The sequence below is a fragment of the Falco cherrug genome, chromosome 10 (assembly GCF_023634085.1).
Source record: "Falco cherrug isolate bFalChe1 chromosome 10, bFalChe1.pri, whole genome shotgun sequence".
In the NCBI taxonomy this organism is placed as follows: domain Eukaryota; kingdom Metazoa; phylum Chordata; class Aves; order Falconiformes; family Falconidae; genus Falco; species Falco cherrug.
In genome coordinates, this window is record NC_073706.1 from 17,402,782 (window position 1) to 17,422,528 (window position 19,747).

At 64.2% G+C, this 19,747-nt stretch overlaps 2 protein-coding genes across 6 annotated transcripts; both read left to right on the forward strand.

Annotated features, from left to right (window-relative positions):
* Nucleotides 1-281: 281 nt before the first annotated feature.
* On the forward strand, nt 282-12,138 carry TNKS1BP1 (tankyrase 1 binding protein 1). Of its 5 annotated transcripts, none has more exons than XM_055722772.1 (13): nt 282-406; nt 952-1,091; nt 1,754-1,897; nt 2,105-2,750; nt 3,582-3,752; nt 4,545-5,856; nt 6,400-8,468; nt 9,506-9,838; nt 10,087-10,219; nt 10,323-10,462; nt 10,664-10,830; nt 11,406-11,471; nt 11,803-12,138. In XM_055722772.1, the coding sequence occupies exons 3-10, from the start codon at nt 1,801-1,803 to the stop codon at nt 10,344-10,346; spliced, it is 4,785 nt and encodes a 1,594-aa protein (XP_055578747.1). In that variant the 5' UTR covers nt 282-406; nt 952-1,091; nt 1,754-1,800; the 3' UTR covers nt 10,347-10,462; nt 10,664-10,830; nt 11,406-11,471; nt 11,803-12,138. The 5 variants fall into 5 exon arrangements, with proteins under 5 accessions (XP_055578747.1, XP_055578748.1, XP_055578746.1 ...); XM_055722773.1 differs by lacking the exon at nt 282-406 and adding an exon at nt 412-523; XM_055722771.1 differs by lacking the exon at nt 282-406 and having other exon boundaries at nt 873-1,091.
* Nucleotides 12,139-16,054: 3,916 nt separating this feature from the next.
* APLNR (apelin receptor) lies at nt 16,055-17,510 on the forward strand. Its single transcript, XM_055722982.1, has one exon. The coding sequence runs from the start codon at nt 16,133-16,135 to the stop codon at nt 17,243-17,245; it is 1,113 nt and encodes a 370-aa protein (XP_055578957.1). The 5' UTR covers nt 16,055-16,132; the 3' UTR covers nt 17,246-17,510.
* Nucleotides 17,511-19,747: the final 2,237 nt, after the last annotated feature.

Here is a 19,747-nt window from a genome sequence, read left to right on the forward strand (position 1 = left end):
GCGCCGCTTGCCTGGCCTGGCCGCGGGCGACCTTGCCTCTCAGTGGCAGCCCCCCCTGTCCGCTGCGCACCACCCCCTCACCCCCGCTCCGCCTCGGTTCCCGGTGCCGGCCCCGCGTGGGGCGCGCAGGGCCTGCTGGCACCGGCGGGCACCCCCGGCCCTGGCGGCGGCGGCAGCGGTGCTGGAAGACGCTCTAGCGCCCTCTCGATGGTAAACGGCGCGGCGGGAGGGGCGGGGCAGGGCGGGGCGCGGGGACTCTCTAGTCCTTCCTCTCCATGGTCCGCCCGGCCACGCGGCGCTGGCTTCGCCGCGCTCTCTGGTTGGCGGGGAGGGGGACAGGGGCGTGGCCGGCGGGGGGGGCGGAGGCGCGCTCATGAATATGCAGCAGCAGCGGCGGCGGCAGCGGGTGAGCGGGGGTCGCTCCGCTGGGCTGGGCCTACGGGGAACGGAGATCCCTTCGGGGCCCGTTGTACCCGCCGGAGACGAAGCCGCGGCATCGTCCCCGGCGGGCACAACGGGCTCGGTACCTCCCCGTTTCCCCGAAATCGAGTGGGGGGCTCTGTTGCCACGGCGACGGGCCTAGGCCTGCTGGCTGCGGCCTACCCAGCTACTCGAGCGGGGGCTTCGTTGCCAGGGCAATGAGAGTAGGCCCCGCCGGAGGAGGGCAGGGGGCGGTGGTGGCGGACGCGGTACGGAACGGACTCGCATCCCGGGGCGGGGAGCGGGGCCTCGCTACCGTCCCGAGGCTGCCAAGGGGTTGGGAAACGGGCCCGATGGCTTCCAGATGTGGGCTGGAGCGGTCGTGACGCCGGTTCCCCCGTGGGAGGGAGGAAGGGAGGAAGGGAAGGGGGGTCTGAGGGGGTGGACCCCGGCGGGGCAGTAGGGAGTGAGGCGGGGAGGGCAGGGCAGAGCCGGGAGGAGGCACCGAGCGGGTTTTTCCTGTCCCCGCAGCCCCGGTGAGTCACGGGAGCGGCGGCGGCAGCGTGAGACCCGTGGGACGGCACCCCCCACGCTTCCCCTGCCCGCCCTGCAGCCCCCCCCCTCCCCCCGTGTCCGCGACCCACCCGGGACATGAGGCTGCTGTGGGGAAGGTGAGCAGGGCCCCCCACGGCCCCTACGCTGGGGCAGCCGAGGTGGGCTGTGCGTTGGGGGGTGCTCCCGGCCCCGCGGGGGTCGGGAGGGGCCGGCCGGTACCCCTGGAGCTGCTGGGGGCTGACACAGCCGGTGGGGCTTGGTACGGTGTCGGTGAGGGGCTGGTGCAGGGGGTGGCAGGCTGAGGTGGTTCCCGGGGCAAATTGGGGGTTGGCACAGGTCAGGGGTGTGACTTGTGTGCACTGGGGTGCTGGGACAGCTTGACACAGGGTTGGTGCAGGTAAATGAGGAACTGCACGGTGTTTGGGGGTTCACAGTGTGTGGGAGCCAGTGTGGGGTACACTGATGACTGATGTGTATGGGGGGTATGGGCAGAGGGGGGTTGATGTGGCGTTTGGGGTCACTGTGCCATCCCCGGTTGGTGTAGACATGCTGAGGACAGTGTACAGAGGGTGGTACTGGTGAAGAGAGGGTTGGCAGTGTGACAGTGGTTTATTACACTGTCCAGGTGCTGGCACAGGTGGATGTGAGGGTTTGGCATAGGGCTGGGAGGTTGGTATCATGGCACAGTGTGGCTGCCCACCACTGGGTCCCACTGGTCCCAGAGCCCAGGTGAAGGGATGCTCCCTAAAATGCTTCTTCCTCTTTCCTCTTTCCCTAGGGGCTGACCCTGCACTGTGTCCATTGAGTCCTGGTCCCGGTTTTGCCATGGCCTCCCAGCCGCAGCCCCTGTGCCCTGCCTTGCCCTGCGCCTCTGCCACAGGCTCCGGGGGGGCTGGACTGGTGGCTGGCAGCCCTGAGAAAGGTCTGTCCCCATGGGGGGTGGGAGAAATCGGAGCTGGGGGGGTTTGCTGGTCTGGCCTGCTCTGGGAAGGCCCCCTCTTGGGGTGCCAAGCTGGTGCCTGAGGGCTGTTCTCGGCCCAGTGTGCCCCACTGGCCTTCCCCAGGGAGCCTGGTGGGGCTGCAGTGCTTTTCCAACATGGCGTTTCTCCTCTCCTTGCTTCTCTTGTAGGCACCACTCGCCCCAAGCCACCGGTCCGGCCTAAACCCCGTGTGCTGCCCAAGCCAGCTATGCCTGTGAAGCCCTCCCTGCCACATCCCCAACTGGGGCCACGGCACCCTCGCCCGGCACTGCCCTCTGCCGAGAAGATGAACCGCCTGGCAGGGCCCCAGCCCTATGGAGGGAGCAGCTCGGGGGGGCCCCTCCGGCGCCCCTCCTTCACCCTCAAGTCACCCGAGACCCCCAACGGGAAGGGGCTTCCATCTCCTCTGGTCGCAGCCGTGGAGGACCCGGGTTTGACCCCCAGTGAGGAGGTGCCCCCCACTCCACCGACCCCCTCCCGCAAGGGCCCAGCTCCTTTCAAGGTGACACCAGTGCCAGTGGCGACCAAACCAGAGCGATTTCCAGGCACCACCGTGGAGGAGATCCTGGCCAAAATGGACAGCAGGGAGGGCCCAGGGAGCCCAGACCGATCCCGGCTCTCGTTCTTTTGCCCTGATCCCTCCTCTCGCTTCGGCTCCAAGACCTTCACTGCCTTCCGGAGGCGTCCCAGTGGGGAGGCAGATGGAGCCCCCTCCAGCGAAGCCTGCCAGACACCCCAACCTGCGGTGGGCAAGCTGGGGGTGGGGGATGACGGACACCAGACTGCCGAGATAAGGTAAGGAGCCGGGGTCCCGCCCCAGCAGGACAAGGTGAGGAGCTGGGGTCCTGCCCCAGCAGGATGAGAGGCTGCGGGGACAGGGAGCATGGCTCCTAGCTGTCTTGAGAATGGGAATAACGGAGCTGAGGTCTGGTTACCGGCACGAGGCCGGTGTTCATCCTAAGCAGGCAGTGCCCTGAGCTGCCTCCATGGGAAGGCCAGGGCAGCCGCCGCAGCGCCGGGTGGTTTGCTCCGACCGCAGGAACGGGCTGTCCCAGTTGAGGAGCTGCCTCTGTGCCTCCAGCCCCCGAGGGCTGGGAAGTGAGCCAGCCAGCCATCCTGCTGCCCTGAGGCTGGGAATAACGGGGAGGGGGTCACTCCCCTGGGAAATCCTCCCTTTTTCCCACCCTTGCTATTTTTTTTTTTTTTTTTCCTGCTGGGTCATGCCAAGGTGGAGGGAGAAGGCTGATCTGTGGGACTCCTGGCTGCAGGATGTCCTGGGTGAGAGCCAGCACTTGGCCATGCTCCTGAAAGCTGGGTACCTCCGGGAGAGTGAGATGGGGGCTATTTTAAACCAGAGTGTGAGAAACTGGCTCTCCAAAGGACTGAAAACTTTCTGGAAAGGCGATTAGGGCTGATTTGCCTCCCTCCCCTCTGCAGTCACAACCTTGCTGATGGTTTGGTGCCGGGTGCTGCTTGCAGTGATTGAAGGGCCTCTTGTAGTTCATCTGGCCACTGAGGCTGGGGTGGGTGGTTTGGGGCTTGGAGGTGCCTCAGTGGGTGGTGGGAAAGGAGAGCAGAGGTGCATGGAAGGGGAATTTACCCTCCTTCCCCATTTCTGTCTGCCAGTAGCTCCCCCCCAGCCAGCCTGAGCTGTGCCGGGGACCCCCGCGGACGTCGGAGGCCGCCTTCCCCCCCTGACGTGAGTTCTCGCCTCGCCCTCCTGTGCCGCGGTGGCTCCGCTCCTGGGCTCTCTCCTTCGGGGCTCTCCTGTCTCCTCCGGGGCTCCCTCTCTGCGGGGTGCGTGTCTCTCCTTTCTCCTTGGGGTGCTGACCACCCCTTTCTCTGGGGAAGCTGGGTTCCCCCCGACCCTGTGCTGGGTGCCCCGGTGTGGGGCTGGATTATTTTGGAGGGGGTGGTGTGTGCCAGCGCCGCTGCTGAGGCGTGGGCAGGGAGCAACCGTGAGTCACCAGCCAGGGTTTGGTGACCTGGCAGGTATGTGGCAGGGCAGGCCCTTTTGGGCTCCCTGCCAGCCCCCCTCTCACCCTCCCTTTCCCACCATGCTCAGGGTGGTGACCGGGACACCAGGCCACTTCGAAGCCGGCGGTGGTAACCCCAGCAGTGACACTGGGTCTCCCCAGTGCGGGGGGCTAACCCTGGCAATGCTGGGCAGGGTGACACTGGCAAGGGGGTGCTCAGCCTCACGGTGGGGTCGGGGCGCAGATTGGGGTTGGTTTTACTTTCTTCTGCTTTGTTTCTTCCTCTCCATCTGTCTTGGCGCTGCCAGAGGGTGGGCACTTGAGGGGGGCAGCAGCGGGGGGCTTGGGGTGCTGCTGTGCCCTGGGCACGGAGCGGGGCCAGGGGCGGCTGGGAGCCGCCTGGGCTGAGTCACGCAGGAAGCAGCCTGGCGCTGGCGAGAAGCATGGGCACCTCCTGCCTTGGGTTTGGGGAGGGGAGGGGGTGCTGGTGGGTGGGACCCTCGTTGTAGATTGGGGCTGGTGAGAGGGCGGGGGGGGCTGTGATTTGAGGGTGGGTGACGCCTTGGAGGTTTCTCTCCAGTGACACAACACCCCCTGCGGGCTCTTTCCACAGCTCTCCTCTCTCCAGCTGGGTGCCCTCGGCCCCCCTGGGTCCCCAAGGCCCCCCACCTGCCCGGCTCCGGGGGCTCCTTTCCAGCCTGCTGAGCCCTCCGCCTCGGCTCCCGGCTCTCCTGATGCCCCCCCAGAGCTCCCAGCCCCCGGCTCCCCGACGCTGGCCCCTGGCTCCCCCGAATCCCCGGCTCGGCCTTCAGCCGAGGTTTCGGCTGCCTCCATCCAGGCCCCGGGTGCTCCCTCCTCTGCGGCCAAGCCCCGGCTCGGCACCTCCTGTTCCCCTGGCTCCCCCCACACTCCCGGAGAGGGATCCCTTGATACTGCCAGCCCCCCCAGCACTCCCGAATTGTCCCCCAGAGCCACCTGCCCCCCTGGCTCTCCTGAGGCTGCTGCTGAGTACTCAGCTCCCCCCAGCCCCCCCCCCCGAGCTCCCTGCTAAAGCCTCCCGTCCTCCGGGCTCCCCGGAGGGACCTGATGACTCCCCATTGTCCCCACAGTCCTCTGAGGGTCCTGAGTTCAGCCCCTCTCCCCCTTCCAGGGACTCGGGGCTCCGGCGCTCTTCGGAGGGCGTGTTGCAGCCCCCCACAGCAGGGCAAGGCATGGGAGAGCTGGGGGGCTCACTGAGCGCTCTGCCCCGTCCCGGGGATCCGCTGTCAGAGCCGTCCCTGGGCAGCGATTCCGGTTGGAGCCTTTCTCAGTCCTTCGAGTGGACCTTCCCCTTGCGGGGGGCACGTCGGTTAGCATCCCCTCCCCGTTCCCCCATCCGGGAGACACCTGACTCGGGGCTTTCTGAAGAGGGCGAGTCGGACGGGGAGGACCAGGGCCCCTGTGCCCCATGCTCCCGGGGGGACAGTGGGTCTGAAGAGCCCGGCCCCGTCGTGGCTGGCAGCCGGGCAGCAGAAGGGGCTTCGTGTCCAGGGGGGCCCGTGGCCCAGTGCGAGGCCGAGGGCTCGGCAGAGGAGGAGGAGGAAGGGGAGGCAGAGCGGGATACCACCGTGCCCTGCTCCACTCTCTGCGTGACGGAGCTTGTCCAGGACCCAGCTGAGCGCAAGCCCCCCACCCAGCCCAGCCTCCCCATCGAGGCCACCCCGCCAGATCTGGCCCCACCGGATCCAGCCACTGCGGCCCACTCGGTGTGGGTGCCGGCTGGCGACTGCCCCGTGAACCTGCAGGGCCCTGGTGGGCCACGCCAGGCTGAAGGATCCTCGAGGGTCCCTGATCCCCACGCTGACCCGGGCTGGCTGACGGAGCTGCTGGCGTCGCCTGGGCCTCATGCTGCGGGCCACGGCTCTCCAGATGCAGAGAGGCCCGAGGTAAGGGTGCGGGGATCCAGGCGGCTTCGCGATGGGAAGGGTTAACACCAGGCCCCGGTGTCGGTGTGGCACTGGGCTCTGCTGCGGCAGGGCTGGGTGCGCGTAGGGCGGTGGGACGGGTTGGGTGGAGGCTGAGCGGGAGCATGCTGTGCCGGCAGGGAGAGCTGGGGTGCGGCCAGTGCCGCGTGCGGGGCCTGCTGGGGAGCCATGGCTGGCGGCTGGGGGACCACGGCTGTCCTCCGGCGGCTGCTGGCCAACCTGGAGCTGCGGGATGAGCTGGGGAGGGCTCGCCAGGCGCCAGGCTGGGAAGGGCCCGGGGCAGGCGCAGCAGCTGTGAGTACCCCCAGGCAGCTGGCAGCTGCTGGCGTGGGGAGGGCAGGCGGCAGGATCTGGCCTCCCCTTGCGATGGGACCCCGCTTCTGCTGTGTCCCCCAGGCATCTGAGGATGTTTCCCCCGGCTTTTCCCCTCCAGCTTTCCTCTCTGCAGCGTGAGCTGGGACTGTGACCCCCTTTAACTTCCTCTCCCCATTTCTCTTCCCCCAGAACCTGCTCGGCTGGTCACAGAAGGACCTGTGCAGTGAGTTTGGCATCGGCAGACCTCACCAGGCTGGCACCTTTGACTGGACCCGTGAGGCTGTGGCCAGGGAAAGAGACTGGCCTGGTGAGGTGGAGCGGGACCGGGAGTTTGGGGCCAGATCAAGCTGGGACAGCACCAGGGATGGGGACCGGCAGGATGGGCCCTTTGGCACTGCCAGGAAGGACTGGGGCAGCGATTACAAAGGGACGGAGTTGATGGGGGAGATGAGACTGAGCTGCAGTGACTGGTCGAATTCCCATGGCATGGTGGAAGGCTGCCTGCAGGATCAAGACTTTGGTGCTGGCAAACCCAAGTGGGGCACAGGCTATGGCTTGGGCAGCGCGAGCAGCAGGGAGGAGATGGGCCCCGGGAAGGCTGACTGGAGCAGCAGCTATGGCGTGGGACATGGCCAGCAGCGGGATGAGGAGCCGAGCTCCAGGCAGCCCAGCTGGGCTGGCAGGTATGGCTCCGGGGATCCTGAGAGCCAGGACAGCGAGATCGCACCTGCATGGGCTGGTGGATATGGCACCGGTGATGTGGCAATGGATAGGGAGCTCACCCCAGACTGGGCCAGTAAATACAGTAGCAGGGACGCTGAGACCAAGGACAAAGATTTTACGCTGGGCTGGGCTGGCAGATCCAGCACTGGGGGCGCTGCGACCCCAGACAAGGAGTTTGGCCCCGGCAGGCAGGGCTGGGAGAGCAAATACAGCACCAGGGACATGGAGAGCCAGGACCGGGAGTTCAGCCCCAGCAGACCAGCTTGGACTAGTGAATATAGCACCCAAGAGATGGAGAGCCAGGACCAGGAGTTCAGCCCCAGCAGACCAGCTTGGACTGGTGAATACAGCACCCAAGAGATGGAGAGCCAGGACCAGGAGTTCAGCCCCAGCAGACCAGCTTGGACTGGTGAATACAGCACCCAAGAGATGGAGAGCCAGGACCAGGAGTTCAGCCCCAGCAGGCCAGCTGAGGCTGGTGAATACAGCACCAGGGACATGGAAAGCCAGGACCGGGAGTTCAGCCCCAGCAGACCAGCTTGGACTGGTGAATACAGCACCCAAGAGATGGAGAGCCAGGACCGGGAGTTCAGCCCCAGCAGGCTGGCCGAAGCCAATGAGTACAGCACCAGGGATGTGGAGACCCAGGATGAGGAGTTCAGCCCCAGCAGACCAGCCTGGGCCAGCGAGTACAGCAGCAGAGAGGTGGAGACCCAGGACAGCAGGTTCGGCCTCAGCAGACCAGCCTGGGATGATGAGCACGGCACCGGGAACATGGACACACAGGATGGCGAGTTTAGTCTCAGCAGAACGGCCTGGGCCAGCGAGTACAGCTCTGCAGACAGCAAAGAGGAAGAAAGAGAGTTTAGTCCTGGCCGGCTGAGCTGGGCTGGTGAACACGGCATTGGCCAGACTGACCTGGCTGATGCTTTTGGTGTTAGGAAAGATGACCTGCCTGGCTCCCATGTCCCTGAGCCCCCGGCCCAGGAGCCTGGCTGGGGCAGCACCCACCAGCAGGAGCGCAGTGCCACCGACGGCAGGGATTGGGCTGAAGAGCTTGGAGGAGCTGAGTGCCACAACCAATTTGGCATCATTGGGACAGAGCGAGTGTCAGGTCCCTCCGGCACTGGAGCATCATCAGATGGCTTGATGTCCTGGGCTGGTGGGATGAGGTCCGGGGGCCTGCAGGAGCCCCTGGGAGACTGGCACAGGGATCTCTCCTTCAGCAGCTCGGATGCCACTGGCTGCCTGGGTACTGGTGATGCTGGCGGGGTTGTGCTGGGGCATACGGCTTGGGATCAGGGCCTGGGCAACCTGCCTGCCCTGGACGGCTCTGCCCAGTCCCGGGAGGCCAGGCTGGAAGAGCCGGGCTGGAGCCGGGACTTTGACGCAGCTGGCTGGAGCGTGGAGCTGCACGATGCCGAGGCCAAGCGCCAGGAGTGGGTTAGTGCGTTCGGTGCTCGCTGTGCGGCCCGGAGCCGGAGCTTCGGTGTCGGAGAGCAGAGACCAGGAGATGGTGCTGCCTCAGCGGACAGGTAAGGAGGGCACTGGTGGTGGCAGCACGGCCCTGGGGCGGGGGGGATCTGACCCGCATGGGTGACCATGCTGCCCTGCAGCAGGGACTTCTGATGCCATGGGCCTTGTGCTGGCATCCTATCGTGTCTCACTCGTAGCTGGGGGATCTGCTGCCTCCGGCCCTGGGCTGCTGGAGCTCCTCTTCCACTGCCTCCACGTTTCCCCGTGTAGTTTCTGGCCCCACAGGTGGAGCGGAACATTTTTAAAGGACTGGGTTTCAACTTGTCCCAGCAGGATCTGCCATCTTGAGCTGATCCAGGAGGGGCTGATGCCTTCGGGGCTTCTTGTGCTAGTCTCCCTCTGACAGTGGCAGATATAGCCCTGTGCCCTTATGGTTTTGCTATGTTGTGGGAACCCTGATTTCAGTCAATCTGCACAGCTGGGGATTCTTAGAATGAGAAATTCCCCAAGCTGCCTGAAAAGAAGGATCCCAGGAGAAAGGAAGTGAAAGCCCCAAGGGCCTCTGGAAGGCCCCAGCCTGCTGGACACGTGTGGGGCAGTGGGGAGCTGCCCTTGCCCTGGGAGCTGTGCAGTTTTCTGCTGCCAGCGCCTTCCCACGCCCCAGGTGGCCCTGATCATCATCTTCCTGCCCCCTGGGGCCTCTTGGTCACCCGGTGTCCCCTGGCCACCTCCTGGGGCTGGTGGCCCTACTGGGGGGTCTGACACCTTTCTGTGCTCCAAGGTGGAGAATTGGCCTGAGTCCCCTATCAGTCTGGCAGCTTCCTTGCTCTCTCCCCACCCCAAATTCTGCCCCAGCCTTTTGGGAGGGTGCTTTGAGGGAACTTTCCAGCAGTGCCACCCCCTTGGTGTGATATCCTGGAGAGAAGTGGGGGGTCTTGGACACCCGGGTGCTTCTCTAACTTCAAGGGAGCAGCGTTTGGCCCTCCCTGTGCCTCAGTTTCCCCTGGGGGCAGACGGAGGTGAGGTTCAGGGCAGGGGAAGGGCCTGTGTTAGCTGGAGCTGGAGGAACTCTGGGGTCTCGCCTTGTCTCCCTGAGCAGAAGCATCCGTCTCTCAGACCCCAGTCCACCATTGAATGATGCTCCAGCTGACCCTCAGCTGTGGAGCCCAGTGAGAGTGAGCCGTCCAGCCCTGCTGGGGAGGAGAGAGACCCCCATGAGATGGCTGCTGCCCTGCAGAGCCCCAGGGCCTCCCCTCTGCTGCTGGAGGCTGCTGGTGGAACCCTGCCAGATACGGAGAGCGAAGAAGCCCCCTTGGACCACCCAGATGGGAAGAGACCAGCAAGCTGGGAGGAGAAGCGGCTCTCCCTGGGCACCCCTCAGTCTGAGGGACCCACAGACCATGCTGGGCAGGAATTCACCTTTCTGGAGGTGAGTGGGGAGGGGACAGCTTCCAGCAGCCCCCTCATATGGCCCTGGGGGTTCCCAGCTGTCAAAGAGATGCTTCTCTGGTGCCCCTGTCCCTGTCCCACTCTGGGGATAGGGGCTTTACTCTCTGGCCCTAGCCTCCCCTGAGGGACAGGCTGCAGATTCAGGGCCCCCCAGGGCTGTTGCGGGCATGCTGGCTGAGATGGGGGTCCCCAGCGCTGGGCTCTAACCTGTCCCCGTGGGCCCCACAGGACATGGAGGTCCTGGACAGCAGCATGTACCGCAGCAAGGCCAACCTGGGTCGCAAGCGCAGGCACCGGGCACCGGCCCTTCGCCCTGGGGCCACCTCGGAAGGGGACAGCTGGATTTTCCGGGACTCCACAGGTGAGAGCCTGTAGGATGGTGATGACAGGAGAGGGATGGCAGGGCCATCTGTCCTCAGCAGAGGTGTCTCATGGTGATGCTGTCCCCTGTGTCCTCCCTGCAGAGCCCCGTCCAGCCCCCCCAGTAGCGTCCTCCGACGAGGAGGCAGCGGAAGAACCCAAGAACCGACGGGTGCGAGCGTCCCCATCGGGCAAGGGGGTCAAGATGCCACTCTTCCCTAGCCTCAACACATCGGTTCTCAAGGTGGGGCCTGCTGGGACCCCAGGCGAGTGGGGTGACACCTGGCCGGCTGGAAGGGAGGGTTTGACCAGGGGAGGGGAAGCTGAGGCATGTTGGGACCGAGGAGGGGTTGGCCAAAGGGAACTAGTGCGTGGAGGAGTCGGTGGGAGGATTTGGGAGGGGGCAGAGCACGGTGTGCCCACCTGACTGCTCTTCCGCACCCAGGCCAAGCTGAGGGGTCGAAACCGCTCAGCTGAGGAGGGGGCACTGCCAGGGGACAGCAAGGCAGCCCCCCCAAAGACCCTCACGTGCAGCGCTCCAAGTCCTGCAAGATCCCTGGCTTGAGTGGGAAACCCCCTGGCGCTGCCTCCCAAACCGGAGAAGTCCTCAGGGTGAGTGCTGGGGTGCAGGACACTCGGGAGGCGAGGGCTGTGTCTCGGGGCTGTGCTGGGGGAGCACCGGGGCTGGGAACGGAAAGGGGGGCTTGGGGGCAGCTGCTGGGAGGATGCTGAGGACTGGGAGGTGCTGAGGTGGCTGCTGCTGCATTGGGCGCCCAGCAAGGGCTTGAGGGAGTACTATGGGTGGATTTTTCCAGAGGCGTGAGGGTTTTGGGGTGCTTTAGAGGGCTGAAGGCGTGCTGAGGGGCGCTGGGTCCCTCGCCGGTGCGTGCGGCTGGCAGCAGGATGCTGGGCGGGGGGGGGGGGGCTGTGCCGGGCCGGCTTTCCCAGGGCCCGTTGCCTGGAGAGCCGGGCTGCTCCACCCTAAACACTGCTTGGGACGCAGCCCTTAAAGCCCCAGCAGGCGCGCAGCTCCCTGCCTGCCCTCCCTGTGGGGCCCCAGCCCACCGAATCCCCCGGGAGCAGAGATCAGCTTGGGGTCCCTCCTGACCATGCCCCCCATGGGGTTGGTCCGGGGCCCGGGGGTGTCTTTGGGGGGCTTGTGCTGATGCTGTGCCAACACTTCCCAGGTCAGATGCCTCCCCCCCGCACTGGCTGCAAGCATTGAAGCTGAAAAAGAAGAAACCTTGAGTGGGGTGAGTGCAGGAGTTGAGGGGCTTGCTGCAGGACAGACCCCAGCCCATGGGCAGGGCGTACCTGGGGCCTCCCCCTCCCCACGCTTCCTGCCTCGGGGCTGTGGGTCCGGGGGGGGCTGGAGGGGGCCATGTGGCCAGAGACGTGGCCGTGGCGCAGGTCCTGCTGCGCTGCACCATGCCGACTGGGGTGGGAGCATGTCCCTGTGTCCCTGGGGTCTGTGCTGCTGTGGGGAGCGGCACGCTCCCTCCTGCCTGCTTGTGGCCAGGGTCTCCACTGGGTCTGGGGCTTCACGTGGGGGTCTCACCCCTCTCCCTGCTGTGTCTTTTCCAGGCTCGCCCTCCAGCCAGCACGTCCCTGGAGGCTGACAGCTGCCGTCCCCAGGATCAGGCCTGCCCCCTCCCTGCAGCGGGACGCGCACACACACACACACACACACACATGCATCTATGCACTTTGTACGATGCTCGCAGGGTCCCTGTCCCCCTCCCCAACATAACACTTCCCCCTCCTCGACTCCTGTGTCCCCGGGAGCTGGGGCGTGGACAGTGAGCCCCCTCCCTGCCCCTCGCCCCCTGCTCTTGTATCACCCTCAGACAAAGAGCAGCAGGTCAGGATCGTGGTGCCACTTTGACAGGACAATAAAACTTCCTCGGTTGGTTCAGGGGGGCTGGTGGCCCTGGCTCTTCTCTTAGCCCCGCGGGGCTGGGGGGGGGGGAGGACACTGGTGCGGGGACTGCCACCAGGAGGAGCTCTCTGCTCGCAGCTGGGGACGTAGGGCACCCATGGGTGCTGCCTGGCTGAGCGGGGGGCACCCCAGCATCCTGTGGGAGCCTGCACAGGGGCAGCGTGCACAGCTGGGCGCCCACGTGTGCAGCCCTGAGCGTGCTTCTGCATGCAGTGATTGCAGACCCCCTGGCACAGGCCCATGCAGGCGTCTGCCAGCCCCACTGGTGATGCACCCACACTCTTCCCTGCACTGCTGTGCCCTGTATGTACCCCACACCCCCTCGCCCCCCGTTGCACCCCCTGCACACACAACATCCCTCTGCAGAAGCAGCCGCTTGCATGCACGCTGGCTCCTGTGCGCGTGGCTGAGCCCGTGTGTGTGTGTGCGCCCCTGCCCACGCCTGCAAACTGGCCGTGTGCACCCACCCCAGCACCACACGGCGCCTTGCTGCCTGCTGCCAGCCCACCCCTCTTGCTGGGGTGCTATGGTCACCCCGAGGAGGAGCAGGGACAGGTACCACCCTGCTCCCAAACCTTCCCACAGGTGGAGCAGCCTGACCTCCCTCCTGCCGAAGCCAAGCCTGTGAGGGGGCGGATTGCGGCAGCCCCCCTGGCAGTGGCGGTGGCTGTGGTGCAGCCAAGAGGCTGGGCTGTGGAGGAATGGGGGATCCCCCGTCCCTACAGCTGGGCTGGAGCTGAAAGCCACAAAGGAGACGTGTTGCCGGCGGGGCACCGCGTACATCCCTCCGGCCTTGGGTTTTGGCCAGGCTGGTGAGCCGAGCTGCTGCTACAGCCACTCTTTGGGTACCTCCTGGGTCTGGCTGTGCCCCCCCGGGGTGGGACCCCCAAGGCTGTTTTTTCCTGGCAGTGTAATGGAAAGAGGGAGATCCAGAAGGAGAGATGTAGCCAAGGGATTGCTGTTTCCCTGGTAGGATGTGAGTAACTCCAGCCAGCTTCAGAGGAAGTCGCCTAATCCCACTTTGCCGCACAGCTGAATGCTGCCCTCCCTCGCAAGAGGTGCCTGGGCAGTGCCAGGAGCGTGGTTCCGTGTCCCCACCAGTGCCCGGGTGGCTGCACGGGGCCCTGGGCACGCCAGGGGGACAGTCACTGCTCCCGAGAGATGGCTGCTGTCTCCTGTCCTCGGTGGGGCAGCCCCCTGCCATGCATCCGGGCAGTGGGCTTTTGCCGAGCCCTGTGCGTCACGTGGATCCAAGGAACCCGGCGGACAGTTGATGGGATCAGCTATTCCCCGGCAAAGCTCTGTGCCGTGAGCTGGTCGGGGTCTCCTGCTTGCCGCCAAGCCCTTGGCTTCATCCTGGAGCTGTAGCGAAATCCCAGCCTCTCCCTTCCGAGTGCCTCCGACGGTGGCTGCCCTGTGCAGGGCCGGCAGGGAGGGACATGGGCCCTGGGATTTATTCCCCAGGGATTGGGAGTGAACGTCCCCAGAGCCTCTTGCTACTGTCTGGGATGGGGCTGTGGATGCCCGAGGGCAGCCCCTCTGCCCTCGCTGAGCCCCTTGCTGCTGGGCTGGGTGCCCCAAGCCCCCCGTAACTCCCTCCCCGCACCCCCAGTCCCATTCCTGCTGCCAAATGGTGCTGCAGATAACGGTGTTCGTTCATGGCCCTGCCACCTGCCTACAGCCCCTCCCCGTGGTGTTGGGGCCCTTTGCCCAGCCCTGGCCACCAGCCTGCCGCCAGAGGCCATGGCAAACCCAAGGGGGGGGGGAGGGGGGCTGCAGCCCACCACAGGAGGCTGCAGTGGGTCGGCCCACAGGCAGGGACCGTGCCAGGACCCCCGGGTGGCACTGCGGTCTGTGTGAGCAGAGCTGTCCCCACTGGTGGGGCAGTGAGAGGGTGACGGGACTCATCAGCCCCTCAGCGTCACTGGCAGCTTTTTGGCAAGGCATCACTTCAGCGGGGCTGGAAAGGGTTACCTGTTCTCCTGTGCTACCCACAGAATACAAAAATAGTGGAAATCATTATTAATAGTGATCTTCATTACCCAGGCTGGAACATCTCCCTTTGTAGCAGTTTCTGGCGATACCAAGGGTCTAATTAGCATTTCTTTTATTTCCCTATTTTATTCCATTTATTAGCTAATAGGCTTAAGTAACATCTTCGTCAGGCTCGGTTTGTGTGGGGGTCTGTCCCTTCTTTAAACAAACTTAGGGTTTTAACTTAAATCAGCAGCCCTCACATTTATGCGTCGATTTTTAGCACCTTTTAATTTTAATTCTGCAAAGACCGTGCTGGACTTGGCACCTCACCCTGCAGGGTTAACGGACACCTTTCCATCCCACTGGCCCGAGTCATCAGATACCTCATTATTCATTATCTCTGCCCTGCTTTGTTCTCCAGGCCAATGGCTTTGGGGTCCCCTTCAGGCAGATGGGTTGGTGGCCACCGTGGCCACCGCTCTGGGGCTCCCACTGGCACCCGACCTGCACCCCCAGTTCCTAGCACCTCTCCCTCCCGTACTGCTCGGTTTTGCTAATTTTGGAGACCTCTTGGAGCTTCCCCCCCCTGCATTTCAGGCACTGAATTACCCCACCCCCCCACCCCCCCCCTTTACACCACTTTGCTGGGAAAAGGGACCCACTGCGCCGGTGGGGGTCTCTAGGGGGCTTTGCCCTCACAGCAGCGGCACCCCCCAGCTCCATCCCCGCAGTTCCTCCACTGTGCCAGCGCCTGGGTGGCACTAACCTTCCCACAGCGCGTGACAGTGGAGGACAGCTCTGCCCCCCCCCCTCCCCGGGCCTGTTGCCCAGCCCAAGGTCCCCCTCCCCCGCCTCCCCGGGCACTTGTGGCTTTTCAAATTTCACTTTTTGCAAAGTCCCGCTCAGCTTCTCTGGTGTTTTTCCCCAAAACAGTAATTGTGAGAGCTCAGCCCCGGTGGGATGATCCCGTCCCACAGCTTGGCTGTGCCCTGCTGCAGCAGGGAGCTTCCCTCCTCCTGCTCCCTCCAAATATTTTATTTTTGGGGTGGGGGTGATTTTTGTTCTTTCTTGGCTTGGCCAAAGGCATTGTTGTGTTGAGCTCCTGCTCCGGGCAGCAAAGCACAGAATTGGGGCGCAGCGAGGGCTTCCGGTTGGCATCTGGTCCTGCAGCAGATGATGCCTTAAAATGGTCTTTTTGAAGCATGGGGGGGAATCCTGGAGCTCCCCCTCCCCGGAATTTTACTAAACGCATAGTCTCCCCAGCAATGTTGTGCTCAAAACAGGGCCCCAGCAATGTGGGACCCTCCCAGCGCCACGACTGTTTGCAAAATGCAACCCCCTGGAAGCAAAATATAAAATCCGAAGTGCAAAATGCCAAACGCCAAATGCAACATCCCAAGTGCCAAACACCAAATGCAAAATGCCAAATGCCCCCCCCCAGCCCCCACACCCAGTGCAACACCCTGCTGCAAACTGCCCCATGCAACAGCCAAATGCGAAATGCAAAACCCCAGGCGCAGCCCCACTCCAATGCAAAATGCTGACTGCAACGCCCCTAAGGTGAGACCCCCAACACAAATTTGGACTTGCAGGGTGGCGGGTCTGTCGTCGGCCCTTGTGCCCTCCAGCCCTGCCAAGTCCCCCCTCCCCAAGCCACGGCACCAAACCTGGGCGCCAGTGGGGTAACGGGAATGCCCCAGGAGGTGATGGCCCTGCAGCAGGGCGACGGGGGTTATCTCGGGGGCTGACACTTTGACACTTGGGTGAGAGCTTGGTAAAACCCCCCAGGAAGGAGCCAGATGGAGAGTGGAGGGGGAGTTGTGAAATTTCCCACAGAGGCTCCCCCATCCATCCGTCCTGTCTCATCAAGGAGGAGGGCGGAGGAGGAGGAGGAAGGGGAGGTAACGCGGTGGGATCCGTTGGGCTGGGCTCAGAGGGCCGGAGGAGCTCGGTGAGCCCGGGATGAGCTGAGCTGAGCTGAGCCCAGCGGCCGGCGGCATGGAGGAGGCGGCAGACACCTACGCTTACGGGGACAACGAGACGGAGTGTGAGTACGTCGAATGGGGCCCCTCACTGGCCCTGCTGCCCACCATCTACCTGCTGGTCTTCCTGCTGGGCACAGCGGGCAATGGGCTGGTCCTCTGGACTGTCTTCAAGGGTGGGCAGGACCGCCGGCGCTCGGCCGACACCTTCATCGCCAACCTGGCCGCCGCTGACCTCACCTTCGTGGCCACCCTGCCTCTGTGGGCCGCCTATGCCTGGCTGGGCTACCACTGGCCCTTTGGCACGGCCGCCTGCAAGGTCAGCAGCTACCTGGTCTTTGTCAACATGTACGCCAGCGTCTTCTGCCTGACGGGGCTGAGCTTTGACCGCTACCTGGCCATCGTCCGGCCCCTGGCCACTGCCAAGCTGCGCTCGCGGGTCAGCGGGCTGGTGGCCACGGTGGCCCTGTGGGTGTTGGCGGCTCTGCTGGCCCTGCCAGCCCTGGTGCTGCGGCGGGCAGCTGCCCTGGAGGGGGACAACAAGATCACCTGCTACATGGACTATGGGGGCTTGGCCACCCCGGGGACAGAGGTCGCTTGGGAGGTGGGGCTGGGGCTGTCCTCCACTGCCCTGGGCTTCGTGGCCCCCTTCGCCGTCATGCTGACCTGCTACTTCTTCATCGCCCGCACCGTGGCCAGCCACTTCCGCCGGGAGCGGGCTGAGGGGCCCCGCAAGCGCAAGCGCCTCCTCACCATCATCACTGTGCTGGTGGCCGCCTTCGGGGGCTGCTGGCTGCCCTTCCACCTGGTCAAGACCCTCTACGTCCTGATGGATCTGGAGGTGCTGCCATGGTCCTGCAGCTTCCACGCCTTCCTCAACAACCTCCACCCCTACTGCACCAGCATTGCCTACATCAACAGCTGCCTCAACCCCTTCCTCTACGCCTTCTTCGACCCCCGGTTCCGCCACGCCTGCGCTGCCCTCCTCTGCTGCCGGACCCCTGGCCCTGGGACCGAGCGCTCTGCCAGCTACTCCTCGGGACACAGCCACCCCCCCGGCGGCAAGGGGGCACCGGTCTTGGGGGGCAAGCTGGACCCCGCCACCCAGGAGACGCTCTTCCGTGCCTAACCCCCCTCCCCAATCCACCCCCGGTGCCCCCTGAGCTGGTCTCCTTGGGGGGACCCACACCACCTCCTCCTCACCCCAGAGCCTGGCTTGCTTTGGGGACACACCCCCCCACTGGAAAGCCCTGCTCGTGGGAAGGGGAAACTGAGGCAGGGGCCGGGCAGACCCTGAGAGAAGCCCCTGGGGGGCTCGGGCAGGGGCGGCTCCCCCCAGCACCCACAGGGCTTTGTATTTTCTACCAAATAAATGAATTTTGGTTAAAAATGGAGCAGGGTGTGCACTGTTCCCTCTAGGGGGGTGGGATGGGATGGGATGGGATGGGATGGGATGGGATGGGATGGGATGGGATGGGATGGGATGGGGGGGACAGGCGATGTGGGGCGGTATCGGGGGGTGAGGGGGCATGACTGGGTTTTAGGGTGTGTATTGCACGTGTGTGTGTGTGTGTGTGTGTGCGCGCAGTATAGTGTCCCTGCACCCTGTGGCTGCCCGTGTCCCCTCCTGTGTACCCCCCCCGGACCCCTCCAGACCCCGCTGGGTGCTCGAGCCCAGGGCAAACTCTTGCTGGTCTCTTCCCCAGCACACACTTTGGAAAATGTAAAAATTCCCATCCCAACGCATCTGAGCATCACAGCATGCCAGGATGTGGGTGTTTTAGCACCAAAAGAAGTGCAATCCTCCCCAAGGTGTCCCACGTGGGGTGGGCACCTGCCTGCCCCAGCCCCCCCCCCCCCACCCCCCCAGCCCCTGCAGCTCTGATTGCATCAGGCAGCTGCCCTGTCCCACCAAATCCCATTTTCGGGATTTTCTCCTCCTTATCTGAGACCAGAACAAGCCCTGGGTGACACACCTCAGCGGTGTGAAAATGGGATGCTGATGCTATTAAATACCCATACCCCGAGGGATGGGAACAAGGGACAGTTCGGGTTTGGGGGGGTGGGGGTGGGTGGGTTTGGGCACTGGGCAGGGCACTGACCCACACTAACCCCAGATTTTGATGAGCCACTAAATGGCTCCTCTCCCACTTCCCTCCCTGGCCCCCACCGTTTCCTGAGGCTTCGCTCTAAATAAATCTTCCCCCTATTTGTTATTTACATCCTTCATTTACTCATGATGAACTATCCTGTCTCCTTGGCCTTTGTTCCTGCTTGGAAAGGATGCGGGATTCATTACTGGGTTCCTTGGGAAGCTTCCCGTCTGGGGGGGCTGCATTAACCTTCCTGCTTGCCACCACCTCGCTGGGGAGCCAGCCCAGCCAGAGCCACCTCTCCCCAGGGACGGCCCTTTGGCTTAGTGAAGTAAATAGAGGAGGGGGCTGCTGGGGGCTGTGGTTTGGATAAGCCACCCAGCCAGAGGGCTGGGAGCCTACGGTGGCTCTTTCCACCCTGGCTGGGGATTTTTGGGGTGTTTCCCCATGGTTCTGGTTTGATCTGAGAGCTGGGGGCCTCGAGGGGTGGGGGTGGAGATGCTGCACTTGGGGCCACGGCCCGAAGGGAAGTGTGGGCAAAGCGTGTTTACATTCAAGGTGCCTTCCAGGCTGGCTCGCCCTGGAGAAACCCCTGTTACTGCTCACCGGTCTGTCATTCTGTCAGTCCATCTGTCCATCCATCAGTCCCTCCCTCCTTCCAACCAGCCATCCAACTATCCATCCACCCACCGGTCCATCTATCTGTCCACCCGCCCATGCACCCCTCCCTCCCTCTATCCATCCTTCCTGCCCTCCATAGCTCCCTCCCTTCTTCTCTCCCTCTTTCTCTATCCCTCCCTCACACCATCCTCCCTTCCCTCCCTCTGTTCCTCCATCCCTCCACCCCTTCATCCCTCAACCCCTCCATCCCACCACCACTCCCAAATACCCCAGCACTAAAGGGGGTGGCGGGGGCCCCGTTTTTTGCTGGGGAGCCGGTGAGGCTGGTTTCCTCCCAGCGTGGTGGCTGGGCACGGAAATGGCTGCAGGGCGCACTGCCAGCGGAGACAGGAGCCGCTGACTTTCTATCCGCCTCTTGGAGATTTCCCTTTCCCTTCCAGGAGGGAAATGTTTAGCTGAGGAGTCTCTGGGGGGAAATGCAGGGACACTTCAGAAAAAAAACAAGGCTGGAGCCAGGGCTGGGGGAAGGCACAGTGGGGGCCTGGACCACCCGTCGGAAGGAGATAAGGAAGGTGTTGCCTTCCTGCAGCAGCGTGGCAGAGGAAAGATGAGGAGGGAAGATAGAGGGGGGACAGCTGAGGACCATGGTTTTGGGGGATGGGGAACAGGACCCTACCGAGACTTGGAGCATCCTTGGAAAACCCTGGGAAGGCTGGGGGATGGGGGTGTGCTCCCTGGGGGTCAGTCTGGGGATCCTCAATCCTGAAGAAGCGATGCTTTGGCTTGCTGCGGGTTCAGGCTTGGCTGGGGTCTGTGGGTCACAGCCAGATGTCCCCAAATCATGTGCCGTGGGGATGTGGTGCTGGAGAAAAAGGAGATTATTCTGCACAGGGACCTTTGGTTGGAGCTAAAAGCAT